At 60.2% G+C, this 24,870-nt stretch overlaps 2 protein-coding genes across 3 annotated transcripts; both read left to right on the top strand.

The window, feature by feature from the left end:
* Nucleotides 1-334: 334 nt before the first annotated feature.
* Nucleotides 335-9,610, top strand: KIF18B (kinesin family member 18B). Its single transcript, XM_056126570.1, has 15 exons — nucleotides 335-653; nucleotides 1,266-1,423; nucleotides 1,621-1,725; nucleotides 1,824-1,934; nucleotides 2,038-2,235; nucleotides 2,325-2,501; nucleotides 3,603-3,677; nucleotides 3,769-3,869; nucleotides 4,187-4,280; nucleotides 4,580-4,707; nucleotides 7,339-7,538; nucleotides 7,677-8,158; nucleotides 8,774-8,901; nucleotides 9,394-9,496; nucleotides 9,590-9,610. The coding sequence occupies exons 1-15, from the start codon at nucleotides 335-337 to the stop codon at nucleotides 9,608-9,610; spliced, it is 2,400 nt and encodes a 799-aa protein (XP_055982545.1).
* A 7,158-nt stretch (nucleotides 9,611-16,768) lies between these two features.
* Nucleotides 16,769-23,699, top strand: GFAP (glial fibrillary acidic protein). Of its 2 annotated transcripts, XM_056126856.1 has the most exons (10): nucleotides 16,769-17,255; nucleotides 17,997-18,057; nucleotides 18,241-18,336; nucleotides 18,777-18,938; nucleotides 19,485-19,610; nucleotides 20,098-20,318; nucleotides 20,774-20,817; nucleotides 21,100-21,204; nucleotides 22,487-22,572; nucleotides 23,095-23,699. In XM_056126856.1, the coding sequence occupies exons 1-10, from the start codon at nucleotides 16,786-16,788 to the stop codon at nucleotides 23,134-23,136; spliced, it is 1,413 nt and encodes a 470-aa protein (XP_055982831.1). In that variant the 5' UTR covers nucleotides 16,769-16,785; the 3' UTR covers nucleotides 23,137-23,699. The 2 variants fall into 2 exon arrangements, with proteins under 2 accessions (XP_055982831.1, XP_055982832.1); XM_056126857.1 differs by lacking the exon at nucleotides 21,100-21,204.
* Nucleotides 23,700-24,870: the final 1,171 nt, after the last annotated feature.

The following is a 24,870-nucleotide window of genomic DNA, read 5'->3' as shown; positions in this document are numbered from 1 at the left end:
GGGATAGACACATGTCTGAGTTTTGGTTCCTGGGCCATACTCAGCTGTGCTCAAGGATGCTCCTGGCAGTGCTGGACCATATGTGCCACAGGGGATCAAACCCGGGTTGGCTGTGGGCAAAGCAGAGGCCTTCCCTGTGCCATCTGTGGGGCCTGGGGGTGGCCCCCAATGGGCATCTGCGAAGACCTGTTACCCTTGGCGAGTAACAAGTAGTGCTTGGGAGGAGGGTCACTTAGTCAGGGCCGGTGCTGGTCCCCAGTGCCCTTATCTCGGAGATGGATGGGGAGGCGGGCCTGGCGCTGAGGCTTCTTCCTGTCCCTGCCCAGGTGCTGCCATGGTGCTGGCCGTGGAGGACAGCACGGTGCGAGTGGTGGTGCGGGTGCGGCCGCCCACCCCGCGGGAGCTGGAGAGCCAGCGGCGGCCCGCGGTCCAGGTGGTGGACGAGCGCATGCTAGTGTTCGACCCTGAGGAGCCCGACGGGGGTTTCCTGGGCCTCAAGTGGGGCGGCTCCCACGAGGGTCCCAAGAAGAAGGGCAGGGACCTGCCGTTCGTGTTCGACCGGGTGTTCGGTGAGGCAGCCAGCCAGCAGGACGTGTTCCAGCACACCACCCACGGCCTGCTCGACTGCTTCCTGCAGGGCTTCAACTGCTCAGGTGAGCGCTGCCCAACCCCGCCCTGCCCCTGCCCCCTCTGTCTGCTCTGCACTTTTGGTTTGGGGGGGTGGAGTGGACGGGGGGTCACACCCAACCCTACTCAGGGCTTACTCCTGGCTCTGCACACAGGAATCACTCCTGGGGGTGCTCGGGGGACCGTATGGGGTACAGGGGGAACCAACCGGGGTTGGCAGTGTACAAGCACCCTGCCCACTGTACCACCTCTCCATCCCCTGCTTGGCACTTTTGTGGGGTGCTCTGGCCCTTGTGTTCCCCACCTGGGTCCCAGGGTCTGATTGCCAGCAGGTAACTGGTTCTGGCCCCTCAAAGTGAGAGTGGATGGGGGAACAGCCTTAAAGCAGAGTTCCCCCAACAAATGCGGGCTTGAGCCCCCAGAATTGAGGCGGGGGCCTTCAACCGAAGCACCTGTCATCTGCAGAAGTTTCCCGGGGCAGGGGTCTGCCCCACCCGGAGGAGATGCTCCCGTGCCTTCCAAGTTGCCACCCTGAGCGGGGTCAGGAGCCAGGCGCAGAGTGGACGGGGCTGGGGCGGGGACCCTGAGTCTGGACACCAGGCCCTTCTGCCACCTGCGTCCTCCTGTGTCCTCTGCAGTGTTTGCCTATGGGGCCACTGGGGCTGGGAAGACACACACCATGCTGGGCAGGGAGGGGGACCCTGGCATCATGTACCTGACCACCATGGAGCTGTACCGGCGCCTCGAAGCCCACCAGGAGGAAAAGCAGTTTGAGGTGCTCATCAGCTACCAGGAGGTAGGGCCTGTCCCACTCCCACCCTCCCCCACCCAGGATGCCCACTTCTTCCTCTCACCACCGGGAGGGCTGATGGGGACAGGCTGGGGTCCCGTGAGGGGCTTCCCGGGCTCTTCCCATTCGAGGGATCCTGGCCCCTGGGCCCGGGGCCGCCCCTAGGTCCCCCCACCCAGCCCTTCTGCCTCCTTTCTCCCTAGGTGTACAACGAGCAGATCCATGACCTCCTGGAACCCAAGGGGCCGCTGGCCATCCGGGAGGACCCTGACAAGGGCGTGGTGGTGCAAGGACTTTCCTTCCACCAGGTCCAGGGGGAGTTGGGGGTGGGGGCGGGAGCTATTGGTCCTGTTTTCAGGGCGCACAATCCCATCAGGGGTCTCATGGTGCCCTTTCCCCGCTACAGCCAACCTCAGCAGAGCAGCTGTTGGAAATGCTGACCCGGGGGAACCGGAACCGCACGCAGCACCCCACTGATGCCAACGCCGTCTCCTCTCGCTCCCACGCCATCTTCCAGGTGAGGGGAGGGGCTGCGGGGCCACAGGGGAGCCGCGGGGGAGGGGAGGGTGGGGAGCACCCAGAGGCCCAGCCCCTGCCTCAACCACGTCTTCTGCCCCCAGATCTTTGTGAAGCAGCAGGACCGGGTGCCCGGCCTGACCCAGGCCCTGCGCGTGGCAAAGATGAGCCTGGTGGACTTGGCAGGCTCGGAACGGGCATCCAGCACCCATGCCAAGGGCGAGCGGCTGCGGGAGGGCGCCAACATCAACCGCTCCCTGCTGGCCCTGGTCAACGTGCTCAACGCCCTGGCTGATGCCAAGGTGCGGCCGGCTCACCCGGGCCCACCCAGGGAGGCTCCGGGTGACCTGCCATGGGCGTCCCCTGCTGACAGGCCTGCTCGCACCTTTAGGGCCGCAAGTCGCATGTGCCCTACCGCGACAGCAAGCTCACGCGCCTGTTGAAGGACTCGCTGGGCGGCAACTGCCGCACCGTGATGGTTGCGGCCGTCAGCCCCTCCAGCCTCTCCCTCGAGGACACCTACAACACCCTCAAGTATGCCAGCCGTGCCAAGGAGATCAAGCTCTCGGTGTGTGTCCCCCCAGAGGCCATGGGGCCTGCAGGGCAGGGGCGGGGACCGGCTGGGTGCGGGGCATTCGCCCAGGTGAGAAGCCTTGTGGCCTCTGGCCCCTGGGAACATTCTGGAAGATGGAAATCTCATCTTCGGGCTAGGCATCTGTGAGCCGCCCTGCAGTCTCTGGCGAGGGTCTGATCTCAGCCCGAGGGAGACCGAGGAAGAGTCTCAGAACCAGTCATCACATGCAGCCATGGTCCTTTTTGTTTTTATTTAATTTATTTATTAATTTTGATTTTGGCCGTGCTCAGGGGCTACCTGAGTGATTACCTTTACTCCTAGGGGTGTTCAGGGGACCAGATGGGATGCCCAGGATCCAACCCAGTTTGGCAGCTTGTGAGGCAAACGCCTTCCCGACTGGACTATCGCTCTGGTCCCAGCTGTGATCCTTTTTAGATTGTGCAATGCTCAGGTTTGACCCCTGGCACTGTCTGGCACTCTACCCAGCACCCATGGGGCCAGGCATCAGACCATCTGGCCCGTTTGGCCAAGTGCCAACAGGCATGGCCCCTGGGCTTCCTGAGCAGTGCTGGGCGCCTCCCCCCATAAAGAAAGCCCAGGGGGACAGGGCCGAGGGCTGGAGTGCAGACTCTGCCTTCTGCCTCCTGCGCCCAGTGTCCCATCCTCAGCCCTGCAGGAAGAAGCTCCCAAGCACCTATACCAGGAATATACCCCCCCACCCCCAATCACAGTCAGCGCGGCCTCCAAGCAAACCAGCAAAGACTTGTGCCTGACTTGTGCCTGACAGCTGGACCCTGTTTCTAGAATTCCCCACCCCCATAGGTACACCTCATCAAAGCAGTCACCCACCTCCCCTCGCCTCGGGGGGCCCTGGTGCCCCCATTACTGCTGCAAAGCTTCCAACCGGGGAGGGAGGTGTCACGGTCAGGGGGTCCGAGGTCCAGGTCGTGGCTCCCTCTGTCTGTCTCTGCTCCGGGCCCAGCGGCTGCCTCCGGCTGTTTCTCTGACCTCCAAGGCCAGTCAGGAACCCATGAGGCAGGCGTGAGGCATGGACTGGCTGTTCCCGGGCGTGGCTCTGACCCGTTTCTCCCCCAGCTGAAGAGCAACGTGGTCAGCCTGGACTGCCACTTCAGCCAGTATGCCACCATCTGCCAGCAGCTGCAGGCTGAGGTGAGGGCTGGGTGTGCCCGGGACCCGGCTCGGGGCAGGAGCACTGGGGGGTGAGCAGGGCCCCTGAAGCACTGGGCTGCTTCCATTCCAGGTGGCGACCCTGCGGGAGAAGCTGCGTGTGTATGAGGCCCGGGGTCCGGCCCCCCAGCCAGTGCTTCCACTCTCACCCAAAATGGACCCTCCGCAGCGCCCGTGAGTCCCACCTTCCTGCCTGGCCTGCCTGGGCTCCCCCAGGGTTAGGATGCCTCGCTTCTATCTGGACACACTGGGGCGGGGGGTGGGGGCCGCCTATCCCCTCGCAGCGGGAAGACTGTGCAAGAGTCGATTGGCACCCAGGTCCTGTTGGCAGTGTCTGCTGTGCCCGGAACCAGGGACACACACACCCCCCTGTCCCCTGCCACCACCCACTCTGGGGACATCCCTGCCAGGGCCCTCCTTTCCAGCCTGCCTCGCAAACCCCATGTCTCCTTGGCCCTCCCCAGCAACCCCTCACCATCCCACTCTCCCAGTGGGCCCGGCACCCCACAGCCCCACCCAGGACCAGTTCTCCCAGTGGAGAGCCAGGCCATGGAGGCCCAGGAAGAGGGGGGCATGGAGGCGAAGGCTGCGGAGAGAGCTGAGGAAGATGAGGAGAAGGAGAAGGAGGAGGAGGAGGAGGAGGAAGAGGAGGAGGTAGGACCGGAGTGAGTCTGTGGGGTGTGGGGAGAAAGGCCCCGCCCAGCCAGGAGAGCCCTTAGGGTTCACACTGAGTCCCTCAGCTCCAGACACCACCCCTGGGAGGGGAGTGGGTGTGGGCTTCATGGAGGGGGGCCCCAGCTTCTCCCGAGGAGGAGGCGTGGTGGGGGGCGATGTGCCCGGAGGAAGGAAGGCCAGGGGGCCCCTGGTGACTCCCCATCTCTTAGGCTTCAGCCCAGGGGCTAGAGCAAACCTTCACCTTCCCACGAACCCAGTCCCCTGCCCTGCCGCTGCCGTCCCAGCCTCCCGCGGACCACCCGTCCTCGCCACCACTGGGCAGAGACCCAGCCAAACAGTAGGTGCCTTTGTGCTCTTCACTGGGGCCCAGGGTGGGTCTGATGGCTTTGGGGCGCCTGGAAGGGGGACATTTCCCCCAAGTGCTCTGGTTCTACATGATGCAAGAGGCCAGTCTTTGGGGAGCCCCCACCCCACGCCCCTGAAAAAAAAGGGGGGGGGAGGTATCTCATTTCATGCATGTTGTCCCTCCACTTTCTCCGACTTGACATTCTCTCCAGCTGTTCCCCTGTCACTGTCTAGTTATCCCTTAGGGTAGCTGGCCCTGAGCTGGGGGGAAGCAGAGCCCCCCCACACCCCAGAGGCCTCAAAGACAGCTGGCAAGCATGGTGTGGGGCAGGGCTGTGAGCAGGAGGGGGCTGACAGTCCAGAGAACCAGAGAAGTTGGGGGGCAGGCAGGGGAGGAGCCAGCCCTCCCGAGTCAGGACCTGCCACGTCTTCATCATCCCCTGACTGGATCTCTCTTCTCTAAAGCAAGTTTAACTCGGCCCCCGCCTCCCCCACCCCAGGCCCCCGGCCCGCCAGCGCCTCTGTGTGCGGGCAAGGCATCTCCCGCCTTGGCCCCTAGCACATAAATCCCCTGCCACTTAGCTTTGCGGCTGCCAGCCCTCCGCTGCCCTCCCCAGCACGCTCCTCGCCAGGCAGTGTATTTAAAGCTTCCGGCCAGAAGGGCCTGTTTAATTTTATTTCTTGTTGGGGAGTGTCTGTTCCCGACTCAGCAAAAATGCTGCAGCCTGAATAATCAGCAGCTCATTATCTGTCTCCCGCTGCCGGCTTCCCGGGGCGCTGGAGGGACCCAGGGGTGCCCTGGTGGAATGTCCCCTGCCAGCCCTGCCCCGCCCCAAACAATCCTGGGGCTCTATTGATGACTCAGGGTCTCCGCCTGGTGTCCCCCGTTGCGTGGAGAGGGGGTGCGGGGGTGTCCCTGGTTCAGTGTCTCCAACACATCACTTCAATCTTGGCTGTGATTCCCAGATCACAGCCCTGATTCTCAATACTCCTTAGAGCCCAGGTGCTAATAAAATGGGACAGAAGGCTCCGCGAGTGAGGGGTGGCTGAATATTCTGGATCAAGCCCATGCTCGGAGTAACACCCTAACCACCAGATAACTGAAAACCGTTTCTCACTGACTTTCGAATTTAGAATCTGAGACCGCCAGGGCACTGAGTAAATCTTAGATTTTCCAGTTCAAGGGTTTTTCTGATTATTATTTTTTTCCCTCCCCCTTTGGCTGCCAAGTCTCTTCAAATGAAATCTGCTGAAGTCTAATATGTAGAACAGCTCCAATAGGGCCGTTCTGGCCAACATGTCCTCTGACGGGTGTCTTGAAACCTCATTTAGAAGCTCCTGCTAGAGACAAATGCTAGAGGGTACCAAAGCATCTGTCTGGGGCCACCTAGTGGGAGGGGCAGCCCCAGACTGGCCGCCCCCAGCTGCCACCCCCCCCCCCCCCAGCACTCTCCTCCTGGTGCAGAAACCCAGGCGGGCAGGGTGGGCACAGGCAAATGGGGAACAAGTTCTCTCCTGCCCCTTTCCGCCACCGTCCTGCCTCCTTGCAGCCCCCAGGCCACTGGCTGGAATGAATTTGGCTTTCCTGAGCCCCCCAGGGCCAAGGGAGGGGCGCAGCCGTCTAGGCAGGAGCTTCTGCATGAGGGGAAATGAATAATCCCCACCGAGATAATTGCCTTCACCCTCTCATCGAAGGTGTGCCTTACAGAAATAAACTTTGCTTTATTAGAATCTAATTTTACAACATCGGTAATCCCATTACCCCCATAATTTCCTTGCTAACGCCCCCGGAGGCACACACAGACTCGCCCACTCAGTGGAAAGCGCATCCCAGGTTCTTGTCTGGGACGCTTGGGGCCGATGGAACCACAGGGCTGATTTCTGCCTTCTCTGTTCTCACCGGTAGCTGTCCAGCTCACAGGAACCTGAGTCCGAGTGAGCTCAGCGGAGGGCTGGCCCGATGGCACTTCCTGTGTCTGTCTACAACAACCCTGCCCCAGCTACCTTCCAAGGCAGGACCCCTCTGCCCCATTCCATCTCCCCATTCTGAGGAGGTGGAAACTGAGACTAAGCTCCAGGAGAACCCCAGATCACAGCGGGAGTCTGACTTGGAGCCTGGCTCTTGGGGATTTTGAGGGGCGACTCTGTGCTCAGGGCTTAGGAGTAATCCCCACCAAGGATTACCATGGCCGTTCTGGGGATCAAAGTGACCCCATCCACATGCATGGCATGGGCCTTAGCCTTTGTGTCCAGCTGTTTGGGCCTGGCTCTTGGAAGTCGCTTGCCTTATCCCTCTGGTGGATGCTCTCGCTCCAGAGCTGGACCCCTGAGACACAGGCCAGGTTCAGAGAGACGCGAGCCTTCTGCGTCTGCGGCCACTCAGCAGCACCCCGTCCCTACTTCCCGGGTGCCAAGGGCGGTGAGGGACATCGTCCGGGGGCAGGGCAGAAGAGAGCCAGGCCATGGCCCCTGAGTGCCCTCCTGGCTCTGAGCACTGGACATGGGGCAAGGGAGGACATTCCCTGAGTCTAGGGATCCCCTCTCCCCCCGGCCCTAAGTACCAGGCATGGTGCAGGGTGGAGCACCCACTGAGTCCGGGTCCCCTGCCTGCCCTCTCTCCTAGGCTGGCCCTCCGGGTACTACGTCTGGCCCAGCGGCAGTTCTCCCTGCTCCAGGCGGCCAACCTCCTGACCCCTGACATGGTGGCCGAATTTGAGACCCTACAGCGGCTGGTACAAGAGGACCCAGGGCTCCCGGAGGCCTCTGGGAAGCTTGGGCCAGCCGGAGGGTCCTCTCTGGCCCCGGAGCTGAGCCAGGACACCAGTGAGTGTCTGAGTGTCCCCACCTCTGTGGCTGGTGTGGGTGGTCCTGGGGCTCCCCCTCCCCCGCTATATGGGTGCCTGCCCGTCTCTGCCGAGGCCCCCCTGTGCTCTCCACTCAGACCCCCTCCTCTGTGCTCAGAGCCATCAGGATACTCCGGCCCTGTGACCCGCACCATGGCCAAGCAGCTGGCGCTAGAGGTCCCACCTGGCCCCCACCACAACCCAGGCCAGAGCCCCCCACAGCCCGTGGAGAAGAAAAGGAGGAGGGGGCCAAGCCTCGTGGAGGCCGAGAGCTCCCCCGGCCCGGAGCAGGGCCTCAAGCGGCAGCGCCAGTCCTTCCTGCCCTGCCTGCGGAGGGGGTCCTTGCCAGAGGCGCCACCCCCCTCAGGCTCCCCGGCCCCCCAGGGGGGACAGGCCTCCTCCCCCTGCTGCTCCCCCCGTGTCTGCCCAGCCACCGTCATCAAGAGCCGGGTACCCCTGGGCCCCTCCGCTCTGCAGAACTGCTCCACCCCGCTGGTGCCGCCTGCCCGGGATCTCAACGCCACCTTCGACCTCTCCGACGAGCCGCCCTCCGGACTGGGCTTCCCCATCTGCCAGGACCCGTCCTTCATCCGCAGGTGGGTCTCCCTCCCAGCCGTCCCAGGGCAGGGGCCGAGGGGAGGACACCCCAGCTCTTGGAGCCAGGCTCTGCCGTCTCTCCTGCTGGTTGGGTCAGCCTCGTTCCCCTGGCCCAGGAGGCAAAATCCAGCTTCCACGCAGACGCCCTGGCCTCAGTGGTGCCCTCAGTAGCCGGCAGGACCCCAGCCCAGGGCATCCATCCTCTGCAACCCTGGGACAAACTGCCAGTCTCATGAGAAATGCCCATTTCTGCCACTGCCACCCCCAAATTTTTACCCTCTACCCCAGAATTTGTGACTAGGAAAAAGTTCCCCACTCAAAAAAAAAAAAAAAGCCCTTTTTCAGGGAGAAGCTGAGCTCTTGCCCCCACCTTCAGCCCCAGTATTGGGGAGGGAACTCGCCTGGGGTTAGGGCAGCTCAGGTTCCAGAGAATAAGGGAGGACAAGGGAGGAAGCCCCAGGACCCCTCACTGAGCACTGGGAGCTGGGCAGTGAAGGCGTGGAGCAGTCTGCACATGTCAGAAACACATGTGCACATCCTCCGGGAGCTTGTTGTCCCTCGGCCATCAGGAACCTCCTCCAGAGAAGGAAACCTCAGGTCCTCCCTGGCCCAAGCAAGGGCCTGCTGCCCACTGACCTGTCCCCTCCCCTCCCCAGCGGCCCCTTGCCCGTGTTCACCATGAGGGGACCCAAGCCTACGACTTCCTTTCCTGGGACTTCAGCCCGCAAGAAGAGGCGGATTGTGAAGTGAGTTTGGGAAAGTGAAAATGAGGATCTTACATCTCTGCGCCCCTCGGTGTCAGGGTTGGGGGACCCTGGGCTGGAATGATAGCACAGCAGATAAGGTGCTTGCCTTATGCACGACTGACCCAGGTTCCATCCCCGGCACCCCATAGGGTCCCCCGAGCACCGCCAGGAGTGATTCCTGAGTGCAGAGCCAGGAGTAACCCCTGAGTATCACTGGGTGTGACCCCAAAACAAAAAGACAAAAAAGAAGTTGGGGGGTTGCGTCTTGCATCTGCCTCTCTGCCTGGATGCTTGTGATCCAGGATCAGACTGAAGGGAAGGGGGGGGGCTTCCATATTAAAGGTCACTGGCCTCTCTTGGGAGGGAGGGGTTTAGGGCTCACCTCACCTCACTCCAGCCCCCTCAGCACTGCTGCCCTGCTGCCTCCTGCTGGGGTCCCTCCCGTGGTTCCAGCCCAGCCGCCTGCCCCATGACGTCCCTCCCCTTCCACAGCGCCTCAGTCTCCCGCTCCCTGGGGGTCGCCCGGCGCCACAGCCGCATCGCCCGTCTCCCCAGCAGCACCTTGAAGAAGCCACTGGACCTTTTGCTGCCCCAGGTGACTGCCCCTGGGCCAGGGACGGTCTGGATCACCAGGGAAGACGGGAGGAGCGGGGGAGACCCGGGGCGGGGGTGTCCGGGTGCTTCCCAGCCTGATCTCAGGGGCAAGTGAGAGGTGGGAGATGGCGGAGCGGGGGGCAGAGTCTCACTCTCTCCTTCCTCCCCGCTTCCTCCTTCAAACTGGCCAGCCCAGCCCCACTGCTGTCCCCGCGGCCCCCAGAGGACCCAGGAGGAACTGAGGGGGCCTGGGTGCCCAGCCGGCCACCGGGAGCCACATCTCCAGGGTGCCCTGAGGGCTGCACCCTCAGCTAGTCGCCCCTTCTACTTCTCACTCGGAGCCTGTGGCGTCTCTTCCCGCCTCTTCGTCAGCCCCCTCCCGGCCATTCCTCTGCTTCTCCCTGCCCGCCGGACCCCCAGCCCACTCCTCCGCCTGTGTATACGCTTGTGAGGGCTCATATGTGGCTACTTCACACCAGCCCCCAACCCCACCCCAAGCAGGCAAGTGGCTTCAGGGATTTTGTTTCCTGCCCCGCCCAAGCCCCAGACTAACAGCTCTGCAGCCCTGGGTGGGGGGCGGTGGGGAGTCCCCATTTGGCTCTTCCTGGTTCCTGAGAAAGGAGCAGCTTTGGCTCTTCCGGGACACAAGCTTCACATGCAGGGGCCCAGGGTTCGCATCCTGGCACCACCGCAGAAGCAGAGCCAGGAGGAGCCCCTGAGCACAGCAGGATGTGGCCCAAAAACAAACAAAAAAGAGGCCTGGAGAGTGGGTAAGGGGCTTGTCTTGCAGGCAGCAGACCCAGGTTTAATCCCCAGCACCCCATATAGTCCCTCGAGCTCCACCGGGAGTGATCCCTGAGCACCCTCAAAAAAAGAAAGGAAAGGAAACACCTCTTCTGCAAGGGTGGGCTGAACCCAGGCTCCCACAGTGCAGGGCAAACCCTGCTGCCCACTACAGCCCTGCCCCTGTGTGGGCAGGGGGGAGGGAGCCTGGAAGCCCCACGCTCCAGGCCTACTCTGTGCTCAGGAGTGTCCCCTGGCCTTGAGGGGGACCACATGTGGCATCTCCACCTTACCCCTGGACTTTCCAGCCTCCGTCAGCCTGCTGTCACTGTTTATAAGCAGGGTTCTCCATGTATATACAAAAGGGAATTTAAAAAAAGGGAATTTCCTCCCTAATGCTAGCTCCTAGCTATAAGCGCTGTTAACACCTTTTTTTCCTGCTATACGCATAGCTACATATCTATGCATGTAGATCGAGAAATATATATTTTTTTCATTCTAACGATGAATAAACCCTGTCCGACCTGGTGTCTATGTCTGCACGTCTAGTCAGGGTAGCAGCACCTCCCACTTCAGGAAACATTTTTTGCAGGGGAGGGGGCACACCTGGTTGTGCTCAGGGCTTACTCCTCGCTCTGCACTCAGGGATCACTCCTGGTAGTGCTGAGGGGACCATATGGGGTGCCAGGAATCATACCCGGGTGGGCCACATGCAAGGCAAGAGCCCTACCCATTGTACTACCACTCTGGCCCTCACCAGGAAACTTCTGAGCCCAGCCAGCATTTCCTTCCTCCCCAGCGGCCTCTGCCCACCCTAGGGGGGCCTTTGGGGAGAATGCCTTAGCGGTTCCCAGTTCCTAGGTAAGGCTGCAGTGCCAACCAACCATCCCGGACCCAGTGCCATCCTCAGCTGGGCTCTAGAGCCCCCTCCATCCCGTCCCCACTCTGCACTTGGGGGCTCCACCTTCGAGTGAGCACTGTCCTGCGTGAGGTGCCCCCAGCACCATCAAACACAAAACAAAATAAAATCCACAAACCCGTATTTCCCTCACGGGGACCGTGGCAATTTGTCCCAGGCACCCCCTTCTCTCTCCGGAAGACGAGGCTGACTAAATGAATTAATCATGCAAATAAAATTACAGAAGTCTGTTTAACTTGCTTCTGAAAACAAACATATTAAAGGTATTTAGCACATCGCCAGGTTTATGTCAACAATGTCCCTAATTTCAAATGAAGCCTCACTGTGGGTTTTTTTTGGGGGGAGCAGTGGGGGTATCTTCCCTCTACCTGGCCCCTCTACCTGGCCGGGTAGCAGACAGGACACCAGGACCAGCACTGACTTAGTGACCCTCCTGGGCAGCAGGACGTGGCTGGGAGCCGGCACCTGGGACCCTAGTCAGTGCCCCACCCCCCACCACCACCACCCCCGGCTTCCACCACATTGCTTCCCTTTAAAGGGAACAGGCATCTTGGTTCTGAGCAGGCGTTCTTGGTTTCGTGCAGGGGACCCTCCTCTCCAATTAGCCTTAATGAGGTGGTTTCCCCGGGCCCTGGGAATACCCTTGCAAAAGCCCTCCCCACCTCACCTCTGCACCCCCCCCCCAGCATGGTGCCCTGGCCTCTGAGGCCTCCTGGGTGTGTTGGAACTGGGTAGCCCCCCTTTCCTGGGGCCCACCCCTATGTCATCACTTTAATCAGCTTGGCTGTGGGTTCAGAGGCAGCAGGCAGGGTCACGGGCAGGCCAAGGAGGGCGGGAGGGCGGGCAAAGTGGCCGTGGAAGGGGCCCTCCTGGCGCAGGGGTGACGGCAGCCGGCTGTCAGCTCAGCAAACATTGGTGGCTCCATGGGGCGACCCCGACATGGACCATGACCTCGGGTGAGCTGAGCACCTGCAGGGCTCCGGCCCCCCACCACACGGGTCAGGCCGGAGTGTCACCACACGCTGTCTGGCTGTGACCCCGGCTTAGCAGGGAGGAGGCAAGGGCGGAGGGCCCTGCTGACCTCAGCCCGCCAGGGGCAGGTGGCAGGGGTGGCACCGTGCTTCCAGAAAAAGCCAGAGGATTCTGGAGCTCTCCCGGCCTGTACACGGTCACTCTGAGGCTGTGCTCTGCTCTCTGTGCTGGCTTCTGGAAGCCTGGAGGTACTGTCCCTGTTACCCCGGCTCACCAGAGTCCCCCCAGCTGGAGGAGAAACTCAGAGAACCAGGTTCGGAGCCGGGAGCTGGGTGCCGTCATACAGAGTGAGGACACCTGCCCTGCCATCAAATCCAAACGTCAGCAGTGTGTTCAAGGGGGGGGACCGGGCTTGCTCCTCTGGGCCTCCCCACACCCCACTAAGGGACCGAGTCCCCGCCACACTCCCCAGCAGCCCCTGGGCCCTGCCTCTCTTTCCCCCCGGGTCCCCCAGGAGTGTGCTGCCCCCTTGACGTGTGGGTGATCCTGCTTCCCAGACAGCTGTCTCTTGCTGCACGGTTTGAAGCGAAGAGAGACCCAGGAGGGTCTGGAGGGAGGGCGAGGCATCACCCCAGGGCCTGCTGATGAGTGTTAGCACATATGGGAAGGGGTGGGACCCCACTCCCACCCGCCATGCCACACTGCACCCAGAGGTGGCGTGGCCACACCTTAAGTTCTGCACTGACTTTGTGCTTCCAGTTCTTGGGAAGCCGGGACTGAGATCATCACTTTCGCAGTGGTGGAAATGGAGACGGACCTTTCTGGAAGTTGTCTGAGATTGCAATGCTGGGCCGGAGCAATAGTACAGAGGGTAGGGTGGTGGCTTTGCATGCAGCCAACCCAGGTTCTATCCCCGGCATCCCATATGGTCCCCTAAGCCCTGAGCATTGCTGGTTTGGGCCCCAAAAACGAAAAAAAAGATTGCAATGCTGTGAGCAGACATGGTCTAACTCTCTCCCAAGAGCAGCCAGCGCAGAGACAACCCCAGGAATAATGAGGTGGCAGCAGCTGGGTTTTAGGAAGCTTCCTGGAAGCACCGGACATTTCCCTCTCGCCCTGGAAGCTGGGCACCTGGGCAGCTGAGCACTGCCACCTAGTGGCCTCTCGGCTGGGCCATGGAGCTGCTGAAGGACGCAGGTGAACGCTGCCTGTGTTCCCCTGAACCCACCTTCCTCTGCTGGGACAGAGGAGAGTCAGCGGGATGCAGCCCAGTGGCGGCCAGGGACTTGAACAAGAGGCTGGTCAACGCGGAAAGGGCAAGGTACCTTGCCTACAGGTTGAAGTCTGGGCGTGGTGCTGGTGCTCCCAAGAGGCCCGTGGGCTTAGGGCAGGAGTGTGTTCTGGCAGGGGTCAAGGAGGCCAGCTTGGGACCCCCTCAGTTGCAGGCAAGACGAGGCTGACCTGAGAGGCCTGCTGCAGAGGGCCTGGGCCCCGCTCTCTGATTAGCTCTTAGCTCTTGGTCCTGGAGTCAGGCTGCGGACCTGCCCGGGACCTCCTTAGCTGGGGATGCAGCAGGAGCTGGAGGCCAGGAGCGTGTCAGTCTGCTGGCCAGGTGTGAATTGGAGAGAGAAGAGGAAGAAGAGAGGGGCCGGAGCCATAGTACACTGGGTAGGGTGTTTGCCTTGCACTCAGCTGACCCGAGTTCAATCCCCGGCATCCCATATGGTCTCCCAAGCACTGCCAAGAATAATTCCTGAGTGCAGAGCCAGGAGTAACCCCTGAGCATCGCTGGGTGTGACACAAAAAGAAAAAAAAAAGAGGAAGAAAAGAGAGAGAGAAAGAGAACAAAGAATGTAAGTAAGCAGCCTTAAGGCTTGGCTAAATTAACCCATAGAGTGGAAAACCACTCAACTGTGAAAATGATGATTTAGATAAATATTTATTGATATGGAAAGATGTTCCCAACATATTGTCAAGCAGGGAGGCGGGGAAAAGCAAATTACAAAATAATTTGTACAGCAGAAGCCCACTTGAAAAAAAAAAAAAGATTTATGTGTGTAGAAAAAAATCTGGTCGTGTTCATCTCCAGGTGGCAGAGTTATGGCTGATTAGATAGCTTTGTTTTGCTTCTCTGTATGAGCACTAAAAAATCGTGGAAGTTCCTTTCACCATGTGCAGACCTCTCCGGTACTCTGGGCGACCTTCCTGGGACAGTTAAGGGCCAGTTTGGGGAGGCTCTGAGGGGCAGGGGGAGCCTAGGCCTAGGTGGGGGTCCCAGAAGGGGCCAAGGGGTACAGGCTGCAGCCTCCACCTGTCATTGGAAATTAGATCAGGCCCCTCCTCCCATCCAGTTCCTGCTCACTCCGCTGATGGCATTTGGAGGTGAGGAGGCAGAGGAGGGGGCAGGGCCCTGGGCCTCTCTCCGGGAGTGCCCCCTCCCACAGCAGGACAAGTCACAGGCGCCACTTCCCCCCCCAGTATTCTGCTCAACCCGGAGTCAGATGTGGCTGATGATTAAGGACTGTCCCCTCCTCTGTGCTGGACGCCAGGCAGTGCATAGTGGGCCCAAAGTGAGAGGCCTTTACCCAGGATGGGTGCAGAGCCCAGGGCACAGGGCACTGCCCGGACAGGAGAGTGGGGTACAGGGTGCTGCCCGGACAGGAGAATGGGGTGCAGAGCACTTCCCAGAAGGGGCCTGGGGTTTGGCTGGCTCTGAGAATGGAGAGCATCAGGCCTTGACTGCAAAGCTAAAGACTGGCATGGATGGGCTGGCCAGGCCAGGCCTTCCCTCATGCCCACTCAGTGACTCACCTTTGGCACACACACAATGGCTGGGGTGGGCACAGGGCCTGCCCCCTCAGATGTTTTCCGAGAAGCCTTTTGAGTTGGGGTCCTGGACTGTACCCCGCCTAATAGCCTGACATCTTGGGGTGAAAAATAGCTCAGGATGAGGGAGTGCGTCTCGGGGGCAGGAGAACAAGGCCACATTCAGGAGGCCTGGGCAGAGGGATCCAGGCCCCAGCAGGCTGGACGGAGGACGGGGAGTGGGGGCTCCCCACAAGCCCGAGGACACAGTGATTGAGGGGTCCGAGTGAGGCCAGAGCAGAAGGGCTGGATGCTTCTGGAACCTCAAGGTCACAGGATCCCAGCCCCGGGCTCTCAACCACCCCCAGCCCCGTCGCCATGGCCTTTCTGCTGTGCGGGAACTCAGAGGAGATAAATCTCGGGGTGAGAGCGCCGTAAGGGCAACCGGGGAAACGGGGTGTCACAGCAACACAGATGGGCGCCAGGGCTGCCACCCATTCATAACGCTTTGTGGCACTGTCATGGCCTGGGCTCTGGGAGGGGCTCAGGAGGGGAAGCCCGGGGGTGGGGAGTGGGGCTGGTGATCACAAGGGGCCCAGGCAGAGGTCTGGTGCTTCCCGCCCACATTCCTCCACCAGACAGAAGCCTGGTGGGATCCAGGCCCGCAGGGCTGGGTGCTTTAAGAAGTCAGGGCCAGGGACAGAGGACAGCAGGAGGGGGGGTTGTGCTCCCTTTTCAGAAAAGAAAAAAATAAATCAGTATCCCCCATCCTTCCCCCACCCACCCAATCTTTTTAATTTCCTTTTGTTGTCATTGGACCACAGCCCTGGCTGGGGGTGCTCAGGGCTTACTCCTGACTTCCTCAGAGATCACCCTTTTTTGTTTTGTTTTGTTCTGGGTTTTTTTGCTTTTTGGGGTCACACCGGGTAATGTTCAGGGGTTACTTCTGCCTCTGCACTCAGGAATTACTCCTGGAGGTGCCCAGGGGACCATATGGGATGCTGGGGATCAGAGCTAAGTGCGTGTAAGGCAAATGCTCTCCCCGCTGTACTATCGCTTCCACCCTCTCAGGGATCACTCTTGGTGGTGCTGGGGATTGAACCAGGATCAGCCTCAGTCAAGACAAGTGCCCTCCCCACTGTCCTCTCTCCCCGGCCCTGACTTTTCCTTAAAGCAACCAGACAGTGTTCCCCAGTTGCATCCAAAGCAACTGCACCTCTGGGGTGTTCTAGCACCCCCTCCCAGAGCCTTTAGCGCCCACTTTGGAAAAAACTGAGCCAACAGGTGGGGCCAGCTCCAGGCAGGAGTCAGGGGCTGGGGAGAGAATAGGAGGTCCAGACCTGTCTTCAGAGGGGAGCGCTCAGCATCTTGGGGATGGGACTCAGTTGGAAGTTGGCCACAGGTAGTTCCTTGGGCCATGAGAAATGCTTCTCTTGGTCCATCCCAGCGATCTGGAAGGCTCTAGAATGATGAGTGCAACCAAACGAGCAAAGGGCCATGTTGGTTGTAAGAGTTGGAGGACAGGTGGGATACCGAATGTGGCCTGATCTGGACCACACTTGGAGCAGGGCCCTGGGCCCCGTCTCTGACCCTGTATGCTACCCCCAGCACCTCCTTCTTTGCCAGGCCTGGGACATCCTGTCTCTAGGAGTCTAGGGCCAGTCTGAGAAGCACTCTCCTCTCACTGGGAATGGCCAAGAGCCACCCCTTCGGTTCTGCCAGGGCGTTGCCAGGGGCAGCCTGGGTGATGCCAGGCTGGCCCTCATAAAGAGCTCACACCCCACCCCAGCAGGGAGCAGCGCTGGGCAGGGATGGAGAGGAGACGGGTCACCTCCGTTGCTCGCCGCTCCTTCGGCTCTTCTGTCTCCCCTTCGGAGATGGCTCTGGGGGGCCTGCACCCCAGGCGGCACCCGGGGCCCAGCACCCGCCTCTCCCCGGTTCGGATGCCGCCTCCGCTCCCAGCCCGAGTGGATTTCTCCCTGGCTGGGGCACTCAATGCCGGCTTCAAGGAGACGCGGGCCAGCGAGCGGGCCGAGATGATGGAGCTCAATGACCGCTTTGCCAGCTACATCGAGAAGGTGCGCTTCCTCGAGCAGCAGAACAAGGCGCTGGTTGTCCAGCTGAACCAGCTGCGGGCCACCGAGCCCACCAAGCTGGCTGACGTCTACCAGGCAGAGCTGCGGGAGCTGCGGCTGCAGCTGGACCAACTCAGTGCCCACAGTGCCCGGCTGGAGGTGGAGAGGGACAACCTGGCACAGGACCTGGGTACCCTGAGACAGAAGTGAGGAGCAAGTGCGGGGGGACAGACTCGGCTCCTATGGGGGAGGGCCTGCATACCAGAGGGTCTGGGGTGGTGGTTATGGCTGTGCCCCCTGACCCCACGGCGAGCTGTCCCTGTCCCCCCAACCCCACGGTGAGCTGGCCCTATCCCCCTGAACCCACAGAGAGCTGTCCTTGTCCCCCGAGATAACAGCAGGGACCAGTATCCATGCATTTCATCGGCTGCGGGACCTGGGCACTGGGCAGGTTACTCACTGTGTTGGATAATGAGGAGAACCAGGGAGAAGGGCAGAGCAAGGAAGGGGTAGGCGGGAAGAGAGGGCAGCCTGCTTCGAGCATGGGTGGGCGGCTGCAATATTAATGAAGCCCATAAGGTCGAGGTGCACCCCCGGGGTGCAGTGCCTTGAAGCGGGCAGCATGGAGGGTACTCATGTGTGCCTGTGTGTGAGCAATGGAGAGAGCAGGTCGGGGACCGGGGGGAGGTCGCTTAGGGGGTGTGTGCACACGCAGAGGCACTCAGATTGGGGGGGCTGTGCACTCAGCAACCACCCCCCCACCAACAAGGAACCTTAGCAGGGAGCTGCAGCAAAGTGTCCTTCAACTCACGACCCCTCTGAGCTGCCTCCTGCAACTCCCCTGACCCCAGTTAGGGCTGTTTCTCAGCCACTTCCAGGGAAACTGAGTCAGGGATCCAAGAGTTGTCAGAAGAACCTGGACCCAGGAATGTGTCCTCCTACCCCAGGCTCCAAGATGAAACCAACCTGAGGCTGGAGGCTGAGAACAACCTGGCGGCCTATCGACAGGTCAGGGGGTCCTAGGTGGGGGAGGATGGGGGGCTGCAGCCCAGTCACACTCAGTTCCTGCAAGCCCAGCAGCCCCCTCCAGGACCCAGCACTGCTCCCTCCAGCCCCTAGGAGAGGGTCAAGCAAAGCTGGGAGTGGAGGAGGCATTTGGGGTCACAGTAGACCCCTGCTCCCCCTGCTCAGGAGGCAGACGAAGCCACACTGGCCCGGCTGGACCTGGAGCGGAAACTGGAGTCTCTTGAGGAGGAGATGCGGTTCCTGAAGAAGATTCATGAGGAGGTGAGACGCGGACAGAGGCTGGAACTGAGCAAGAGGGAGGCTGCGGTGCTCAGAGAGGGAGAGGTGGGGGAGCAGAGACTGAGAGGGAGACAGACAAGAGCGCACACCCCTCTCCTGTAAAACGGACAGATGCACACTTCCTCTGGCTGAGAATCAGGGGTGGGGGGATGGTTGCCAGGCTACATCCCACTGACTCTGACCTCAGATTCTGGATTTGCAGAATTCCTGCAGGGACAGTCCCCCCTCCTCAATCAGTGTTCCTGCCTGCCCAGGCTGGGGGAGGAGAGTGCGACTCCCCTAACCATCCCCTGCTCCCCTCCCCTGACCCAGGCCATTTCTTCCATTTCCCCTAACCAATACCTGTGCCTGAGGGCAGGCAGGAGAGAGGAGGCACTGTGTGTGGGCACTGATCCCTGCGACCCTTGTTCTATCCTGGCCAGGAAGTGCGGGAGCTCCAGGAGCAGTTGGAGCGGCAGAAGGTGCCTGTGGAGCTGGATGTGGTCAAGCCAGACCTCACGGCAGCCCTGAGAGACATCCGCATGCAGTATGAGGCAGTGGCGTCCAGCAACATGCACGAGGCAGAGGAGTGGTATAGGTCCAAGGTAGCCATAATGACATGCCAGTCTGCCTCTTCCAGGCAGCCCTCCTGGGTCTAGACAAAAGCACCCAGGAAGGAGCGGGGAGGAAGCTGGAAAAGGACTTTCTCTGGGAATTGACCTTCACCAGAGAAGTAGGTGGGCCGATTTGCTCAGGCATTATATCTTTCAATAAGCACTTACTATTCTAGCTGTTTCTATTCTTATCATTAGCCTCCATGATTGTGTGTCAGGCCTCGTGCTTTGCATGGCTTATTTCACTAAGGTCTGCAGAGGCTAACTAATTTACCCAAAGTCACACAGCTCCTAAGTGGTAAAGCTGGATTTCCCACCCAGTGAGTGCTTCCTGCTTGGAGAACTGCAGCTTCTTTCCCTGCCCTGGGATGATGCCAATAGGGTCAGGGTTCTGCGAGTGTCCTGGCAGCCACACCGGCCTCCTCCGGATGTCCCTGACTTTCCAGAGGCCGCATCTTTTCAGGGGGCCCAGGGGTTCCACGAGTGTCCGGGTGCAGTGGCAACCCGCCCTCTGCTTAGGGCTGTCTTTTCACCCAGTTTGCAGACCTGACCGATGCTGCCGCCCGCAACGCTGAGCTGCTCCGCCAGGCCAAGCAGGAGGCCAATGAGTATCGGCGCCAGCTGCAAGTCGCCACTTGCGACCTGGAGTCCTTGCGTGGCTTGGTGCGAGGTTGGGGGTGTTGGGAGAGCGGGGTGGGTAGGGCCTGGGCGTGCAGAGCCTGCAGCAGAGAAGCCGGCGCGGAAGCTGCGGGGGTGGGGCTTGGTATTGGGGCGGGGCCTAAATAGAGGCGGGCTTTAGGGCAGGGCCTGAGTGTAGGAGTGGTTTGTTTGGGGCTGGGCCTGGAGGGGGCGTGACTTGCTCTGAAATTGGTCTGGTTAGGGGCGGAGTTTTTAAGGGGCGGGGCCCTCAGAGGGGCGTGGTTTGCTCTGGAATTGGCCCTGGTTGGGGGCGGTGTTTGATAGGGGCGGGGCCTGAGAATGGGCGTATTTTTACCCTGGGGTGTGTTGTTGGGGCGGGGCTTAATTGGGGGCGGGGCTCTGGGAAGCGAGCAGGGCGGAGTGCAAGGCTTGAGACCACATGGGCGGTCGAAAGTTAGGGGGCTGCGCATCCGTACCCTGACCGACCGACAGGCTCCCCGACCCCCTCTAGAATGAGTCCCTGGAGAGGCAGATGCGGGAGCTGGAAGAGCGCCACGCTCGGGAAGCGGCCAGTTACCAGGAGGCACTGACCCGGCTGGAGGAGGAGGGGCAGAACCTTAAGGACCAGATGGCCCGCCACCTGCAGGAGTACCAGGACCTGCTCAACGTCAAGCTGGCCCTGGACATGGAGATCGCCACCTACAGGAAGCTGCTGGAGGGCGAGGAGAACCGGTAAGCCCTCACGCAGCTCTACTTGAGTGTTGAGGATCTCTTTTTCCCTTCTGGGGGCTGCCTCTTATTCGGTCTCTTCCCAGACACCCTCCTACCCCAGAGCCCACCCGCAGGCAGTGGTACCCAGTAAATCTTTGCTGATGACCGGACTAAATCCAGCCAATGCTGACTAGGTTCTGGAATCAAAGACTTGGGCTAAGTTTGTCCTTCTCCCCTTCTTAGGTTGGACGGGGTTCCCCCAGTTGGGCCTCTCCTGCCTCCTTCTCGCTCTCTGCCCTCCAATGGTGGAGGCTGCCCAAACCGCCCGCAGGTGTCTGTGTGTGTGTGGGGGGGGGGGGGGGACTGGGAGTGACTGGACCTTCCCAGCAAAGACAGGGCCTCTTGGCTGTCATACAAAGTCTCGTGTGGGGTGTCCTCGGGCAGCTGATCACCCCTGCCTCTTGGCTGTCTTTCAGCATCACCGTTCCTGTGCAAACCTTCTCCAACCTGCAGATCCGAGGTCAGTGGTGCAAGGCCTTGTGGGAAGGGTCTTGAATTCCTGTGTCCCCTGCCCCAGACCTGGATGGAGCTTCTACCACCACCCAGGGGTGTTCCGGGTGGGGTGCGGAGTTGCTCCGGTCCTTTGCCCCCGGCCCCTGCCCCTGCCCCATCATACTGCCCCTTCTGCGGGAGATGAGGCTGAGAATCTCAGCTTCAGTCCTCGCCAGTGATCCCTGAGTAGCTTCTGCCCAACTGAGTGTTTCATGTGTTTGTTTTGTGTTTTAATTGCTTGTCACTACAGGGGGCAAAAGCACCCACGAAGGGGAAAGCCACAAGGTCACGAGACATCTCAAAAGCTTCACAGTACAAGTCATACCCGTGCAGCCAGGAGCCCCAGCGGCTCTCGGTTAGCTGCCTGCCTTGCAAACACAGGCTTTTCGCAGGATTCCCCCACCCACCGAACTCATGTCCCCATCCTTCTGGGTTCTCTCCTCCCTGTTCCCCTTGGGGCCAACCCTGGATGATCTCAGCTACCCCCGAGTGGGCGAGGACCTGGCTCCCCCTGGAAACCTGAGTGAAACTGACAGAGCTCTAGGCTTCAAGGCGGTGTCACAACTACTCTGATGAGATGCACTGGGACCTCCCAGGGAGGAGGTCCTCTCTGGGAGGACGCTGTGGGGTTCCCAGAGTTGGGGACCCAGTCTTTGCCTGATTGTATCTGTCCCCAAGGCCTCTTTGCTTGGCTCAATGCCCGTCAGCACAGAGGACTCATTCCCCCAGGGACAGCTGCTCTTGCAGTGAATAAAGCTTTATGTGCCCCGCTCTTAATTGTAAATATTAATGAATGTGACATGTTATAATTTTCTCTCAGAGTAGGAGGGATGCTAAATTACTTTTTACTTGCATGTGGCCTTCGAGTGATTGTTAATTAAGGAAAACCAGTTCTTCGGGACCAGAACATTTTGGTTCACAGTAATGCCTGAGCTCAGCTCAGCATCTGAAGGGTTAAGAAGGCAGTGCAGGGGCCAGAGTGGTAGTGCAGGCAGGGCATCTGCCTTGTATTCAGCCGACCCGAGTCTGATCCTGGGCATCCCATGTGGTCTTCTGAGCCCACCAGGAATAATTCCTGAGTGCAGAGCTAGGATAACCACCGAGCAGGCCGAGTGTGGCAAAAACAAACAAACCAAAGTAAGGAGGCAACACAGGTAGAGGTCATACCTTCAAGTGCACTCAAGGGTCACAAGAGCCCTGGAAGTGGCAGAGAGAAATAGGAAGCAGGAAAGGAACCACAAGAGCGCCCTTCCCAGCTGCACTTGTAGCTCACCACGCATTAGAGCTTTGGCCAGCTTCTCTGCCACCTCTAGTGGGGCGGACACTCACAATTCCATAGTCTGGAAGAAGTCACGTAACTGGCTCAGTGTCCCGGGGGAGGGGCAGAAGGACCACTAAAGCTCTGGCCTGCCTGATTCAAAGCCCATATGCTCTTGGCACTGGGCGGGGCTGCCAGAAAGCCAGGTGCCAGGGGAGGGATTGAAGAGGGCAAGTAGCTGGCCTTGGAGGGCCGTCCTTGGCACCTGTGGAAGGACAGGCTTTGGACTCATGACCTGAAGGTGGAATAGGGAAGCTGGGGCTAGGGCAGATGCCGAGTACCCCAAGCCCATGGCTGGTCTCCTTCCTCGTGTCTGTAGAAACCAGCCTGGACACGAAGGCCATGTCGGAGGGTCACCTCAAGAAGAACATTGTGGTGAAGACTGTGGAAATGCGAGATGGAGAGGTGAGAAGGTCAGGGCAGAGATTCTGGGCCCAGAGCCTGGAAGAAGGCCTTCAGTAACTCACAAGGACCCCTGCCCCCTGGTGGAGGGGGCACAGCCTGGCTCTGACTCAACAACCCAGCTCCTCCCTGGGAGTCCACAGGGATACCTTGTGTCCAGCTCACTGGATGTGATCACCCCTGTCTCACTTTCTGATTCTGTGTCCCCTACCAGGGGCTGGTGGGGAGGGAAAGTTCAAGCAATCACTTTCCTTCCCAGCTTCCAGGAAGCTGTCAGTGAAATGGGACGAGGGTTAGCGGGGTCCCAGCCCATCAATCACCTCAGCACAGTGCACAGACTCTCAGGACAGCAACTCGGCACCCCCTCCCCTCCACCTTGCCACGTGCAATGGGTTCAACCTATCTCAAAGGGAAGGGCTCCGGAAGACCAGGGACTGATGCTAGGTGACATCACTGAGCAGGGCAAGCCCAGGCTCTCTCTGAGCACCCAACTATGGCCCTGCACATGCTCTCTGTCCCCTGCAGGTCATTAAGGAGTCCACACAGGAGCGCAAGGACGTGATGTGAGCCGACGCGGCAGCAGGAGAGGCCCACAGCGGGGGACAGGCTAGCTGCTCTCCTCTGAAAGCTTGTTTTCCCTGACCTGAGAGCCCCACAGCCCACTTGTCCCATCTCTGTGCCCAAAGTCACCCACCCTACACCTAGCCACTCCAACTAACAGGGGATTCACCCTAAAGAAGTGATCTGAAGCTTGGTTAGCATTGGGAAGGAAGAGTTGGAAGGGGAAGGAGAAGCTCGAAAAATCCCCCTATATCCCACATCCCTGTTGTCATAGTAACTGTTGCCAGACCAGACATCTCTGGGGGTCTCTGAGAGCTCCCTCAGGTGGCTGGAGGAAAACAGAGGCTCAGACAGGAAGTGGGAGGCAAGGGAGTCTTGGCCAAGGTGGATGTTTCCAGATTCACCCTCAGACCACAGGCTTGCAGATACCTGTGGTTCTCAGCCCTGCTTGGCTGGGGGCTGCTGCGGTTCTCAGAAGACCCTTGCTTCTCAGCTCTTAGTGGATCAGGAGTCTAAGTGGACAGGGAAGGGGTGCTGGGATTACTGGGGATGGTGATGCCTGACCCCTACGGGGGTACTGAATGTCCCTGGGAGGGCTCCTCCAGGAGGCAGGAGAGGGCAGGTAGAGATGGCAGCGCAGTAGGTGCCAGATGTCAGAGGGAGGTGGGGATGGGATTCAGGAAAGGAACGATCGTCTGAGGGATTCTAACAGGAAAGAAGGGGTTGCTGTGCCCAGGACAGGGCCCACTGTACCAGCCCACCCGCCCTTCTATGCTGGAGCCCCGCCCTTACCCCCCCTCTGAAGCCCCGCCCACCCAACCTGAGCCCCGCCTTTCTATGCTGGAGCTCCGCTCACCTCCCCCTGAAGCCCCGCCCTTCTATACCGGAACCCCGCCCACCCACCCAGCGTCCAGCCCTTCTATGCAAAAGCCCCATCTTCCTTGCTGGCGTCCCCTCCCACCTGGACACTGGACCCAGTACTGGTTGCCCTGGGATCCCAGCAAGTACTGTTGGGAGTGGAGGGCAGGTATCCTCAGGACGCTGCTGTCCCCAAAGCCCAGGATCCCTGTGGTCCCTTCTCACTCGGATGTAAAATAGGTCCCGGTGTTTTGGAACCTGCTCTGTTAAGAGCTGCAGACGCTTGCTTGTGTTGCTGCAGCCTGTTCCGTCACACTAAACACCTGCTCTGCTTTGCTCAGGAAGACGGGGGAGGGGCGCTGAGATCACCCATGTAGGAGACTCCTCCCTGGGCTGAGGCCAGAAGAGGAAGAGGAGGGAGTTCCCTTTTCCAAGGTTCAGGTCCTTCACCCACAGCCCATCCTAGCCCCCCACCCTTCCCCACTGCTGCCTGTAGTCACTGAGGAAAAATAAAGCCCAGCGCTGTGGCCTTGGTCTCAGAGTGGATTCTGATCTCTGCCCGGGACTGTGGGTGGGCGCCAAGCAGCCTGGGACACCACCTTACTACTTACTTGTCTGAGCTCCACGTCCACTGCCAGCCTGTGCCTCCTGTCCCCTTGCCCATGTTGCCCATCCTGGTGCAGACTCACAGGAAGCCTGGAATTTGATCTCTACTTTCCTCACCCATTTCCCATGTTCTAGAACTGAACTTTTTGTTTGGGCCACACCCCGCGGTTTTCAGGGGTTACTCCTGACTCTGCACTAAGGGATCACTCTTGATGGGGCTTAGAGAACCTGTTGTATGGGGTGCTGGGGATTGAACCTGGGTGACTGTGTGCAAGG

This window comes from Sorex fumeus, unplaced genomic scaffold, assembly GCF_029834395.1.
Source record: "Sorex fumeus unplaced genomic scaffold, SorFum_2.1 ptg000063l, whole genome shotgun sequence".
Lineage (NCBI taxonomy): Eukaryota > Metazoa > Chordata > Mammalia > Eulipotyphla > Soricidae > Sorex > Sorex fumeus.
The sequence above is the reverse complement of the archived record's forward strand: the minus strand, read 5'-3'. Positions and strand labels throughout refer to the sequence as shown.

Coding starts and splice junctions, on each gene's coding strand:
- KIF18B (XM_056126570.1), top strand. CDS start 335: ATGGTGCTGGCCGTGGAGGACAGCACGGTGCGAGTGGTGGTGCGGGTG. Junction 654..1,265: donor GCAGGGCTTCAACTGCTCAG/GTGAGCGCTGCC, acceptor TGTCCTCTGCAG/TGTTTGCCTATGGGGCCACT. Junction 2,236..2,324: donor ACGCCCTGGCTGATGCCAAG/GTGCGGCCGGCT, acceptor TCGCACCTTTAG/GGCCGCAAGTCGCATGTGCC.
- GFAP (XM_056126856.1), top strand. CDS start 16,786: ATGGAGAGGAGACGGGTCACCTCCGTTGCTCGCCGCTCCTTCGGCTCT. Junction 20,319..20,773: donor CTGGAGGGCGAGGAGAACCG/GTAAGCCCTCAC, acceptor GCTGTCTTTCAG/CATCACCGTTCCTGTGCAAA. Junction 20,818..21,099: donor CTCCAACCTGCAGATCCGAG/GTCAGTGGTGCA, acceptor TTGTCACTACAG/GGGGCAAAAGCACCCACGAA.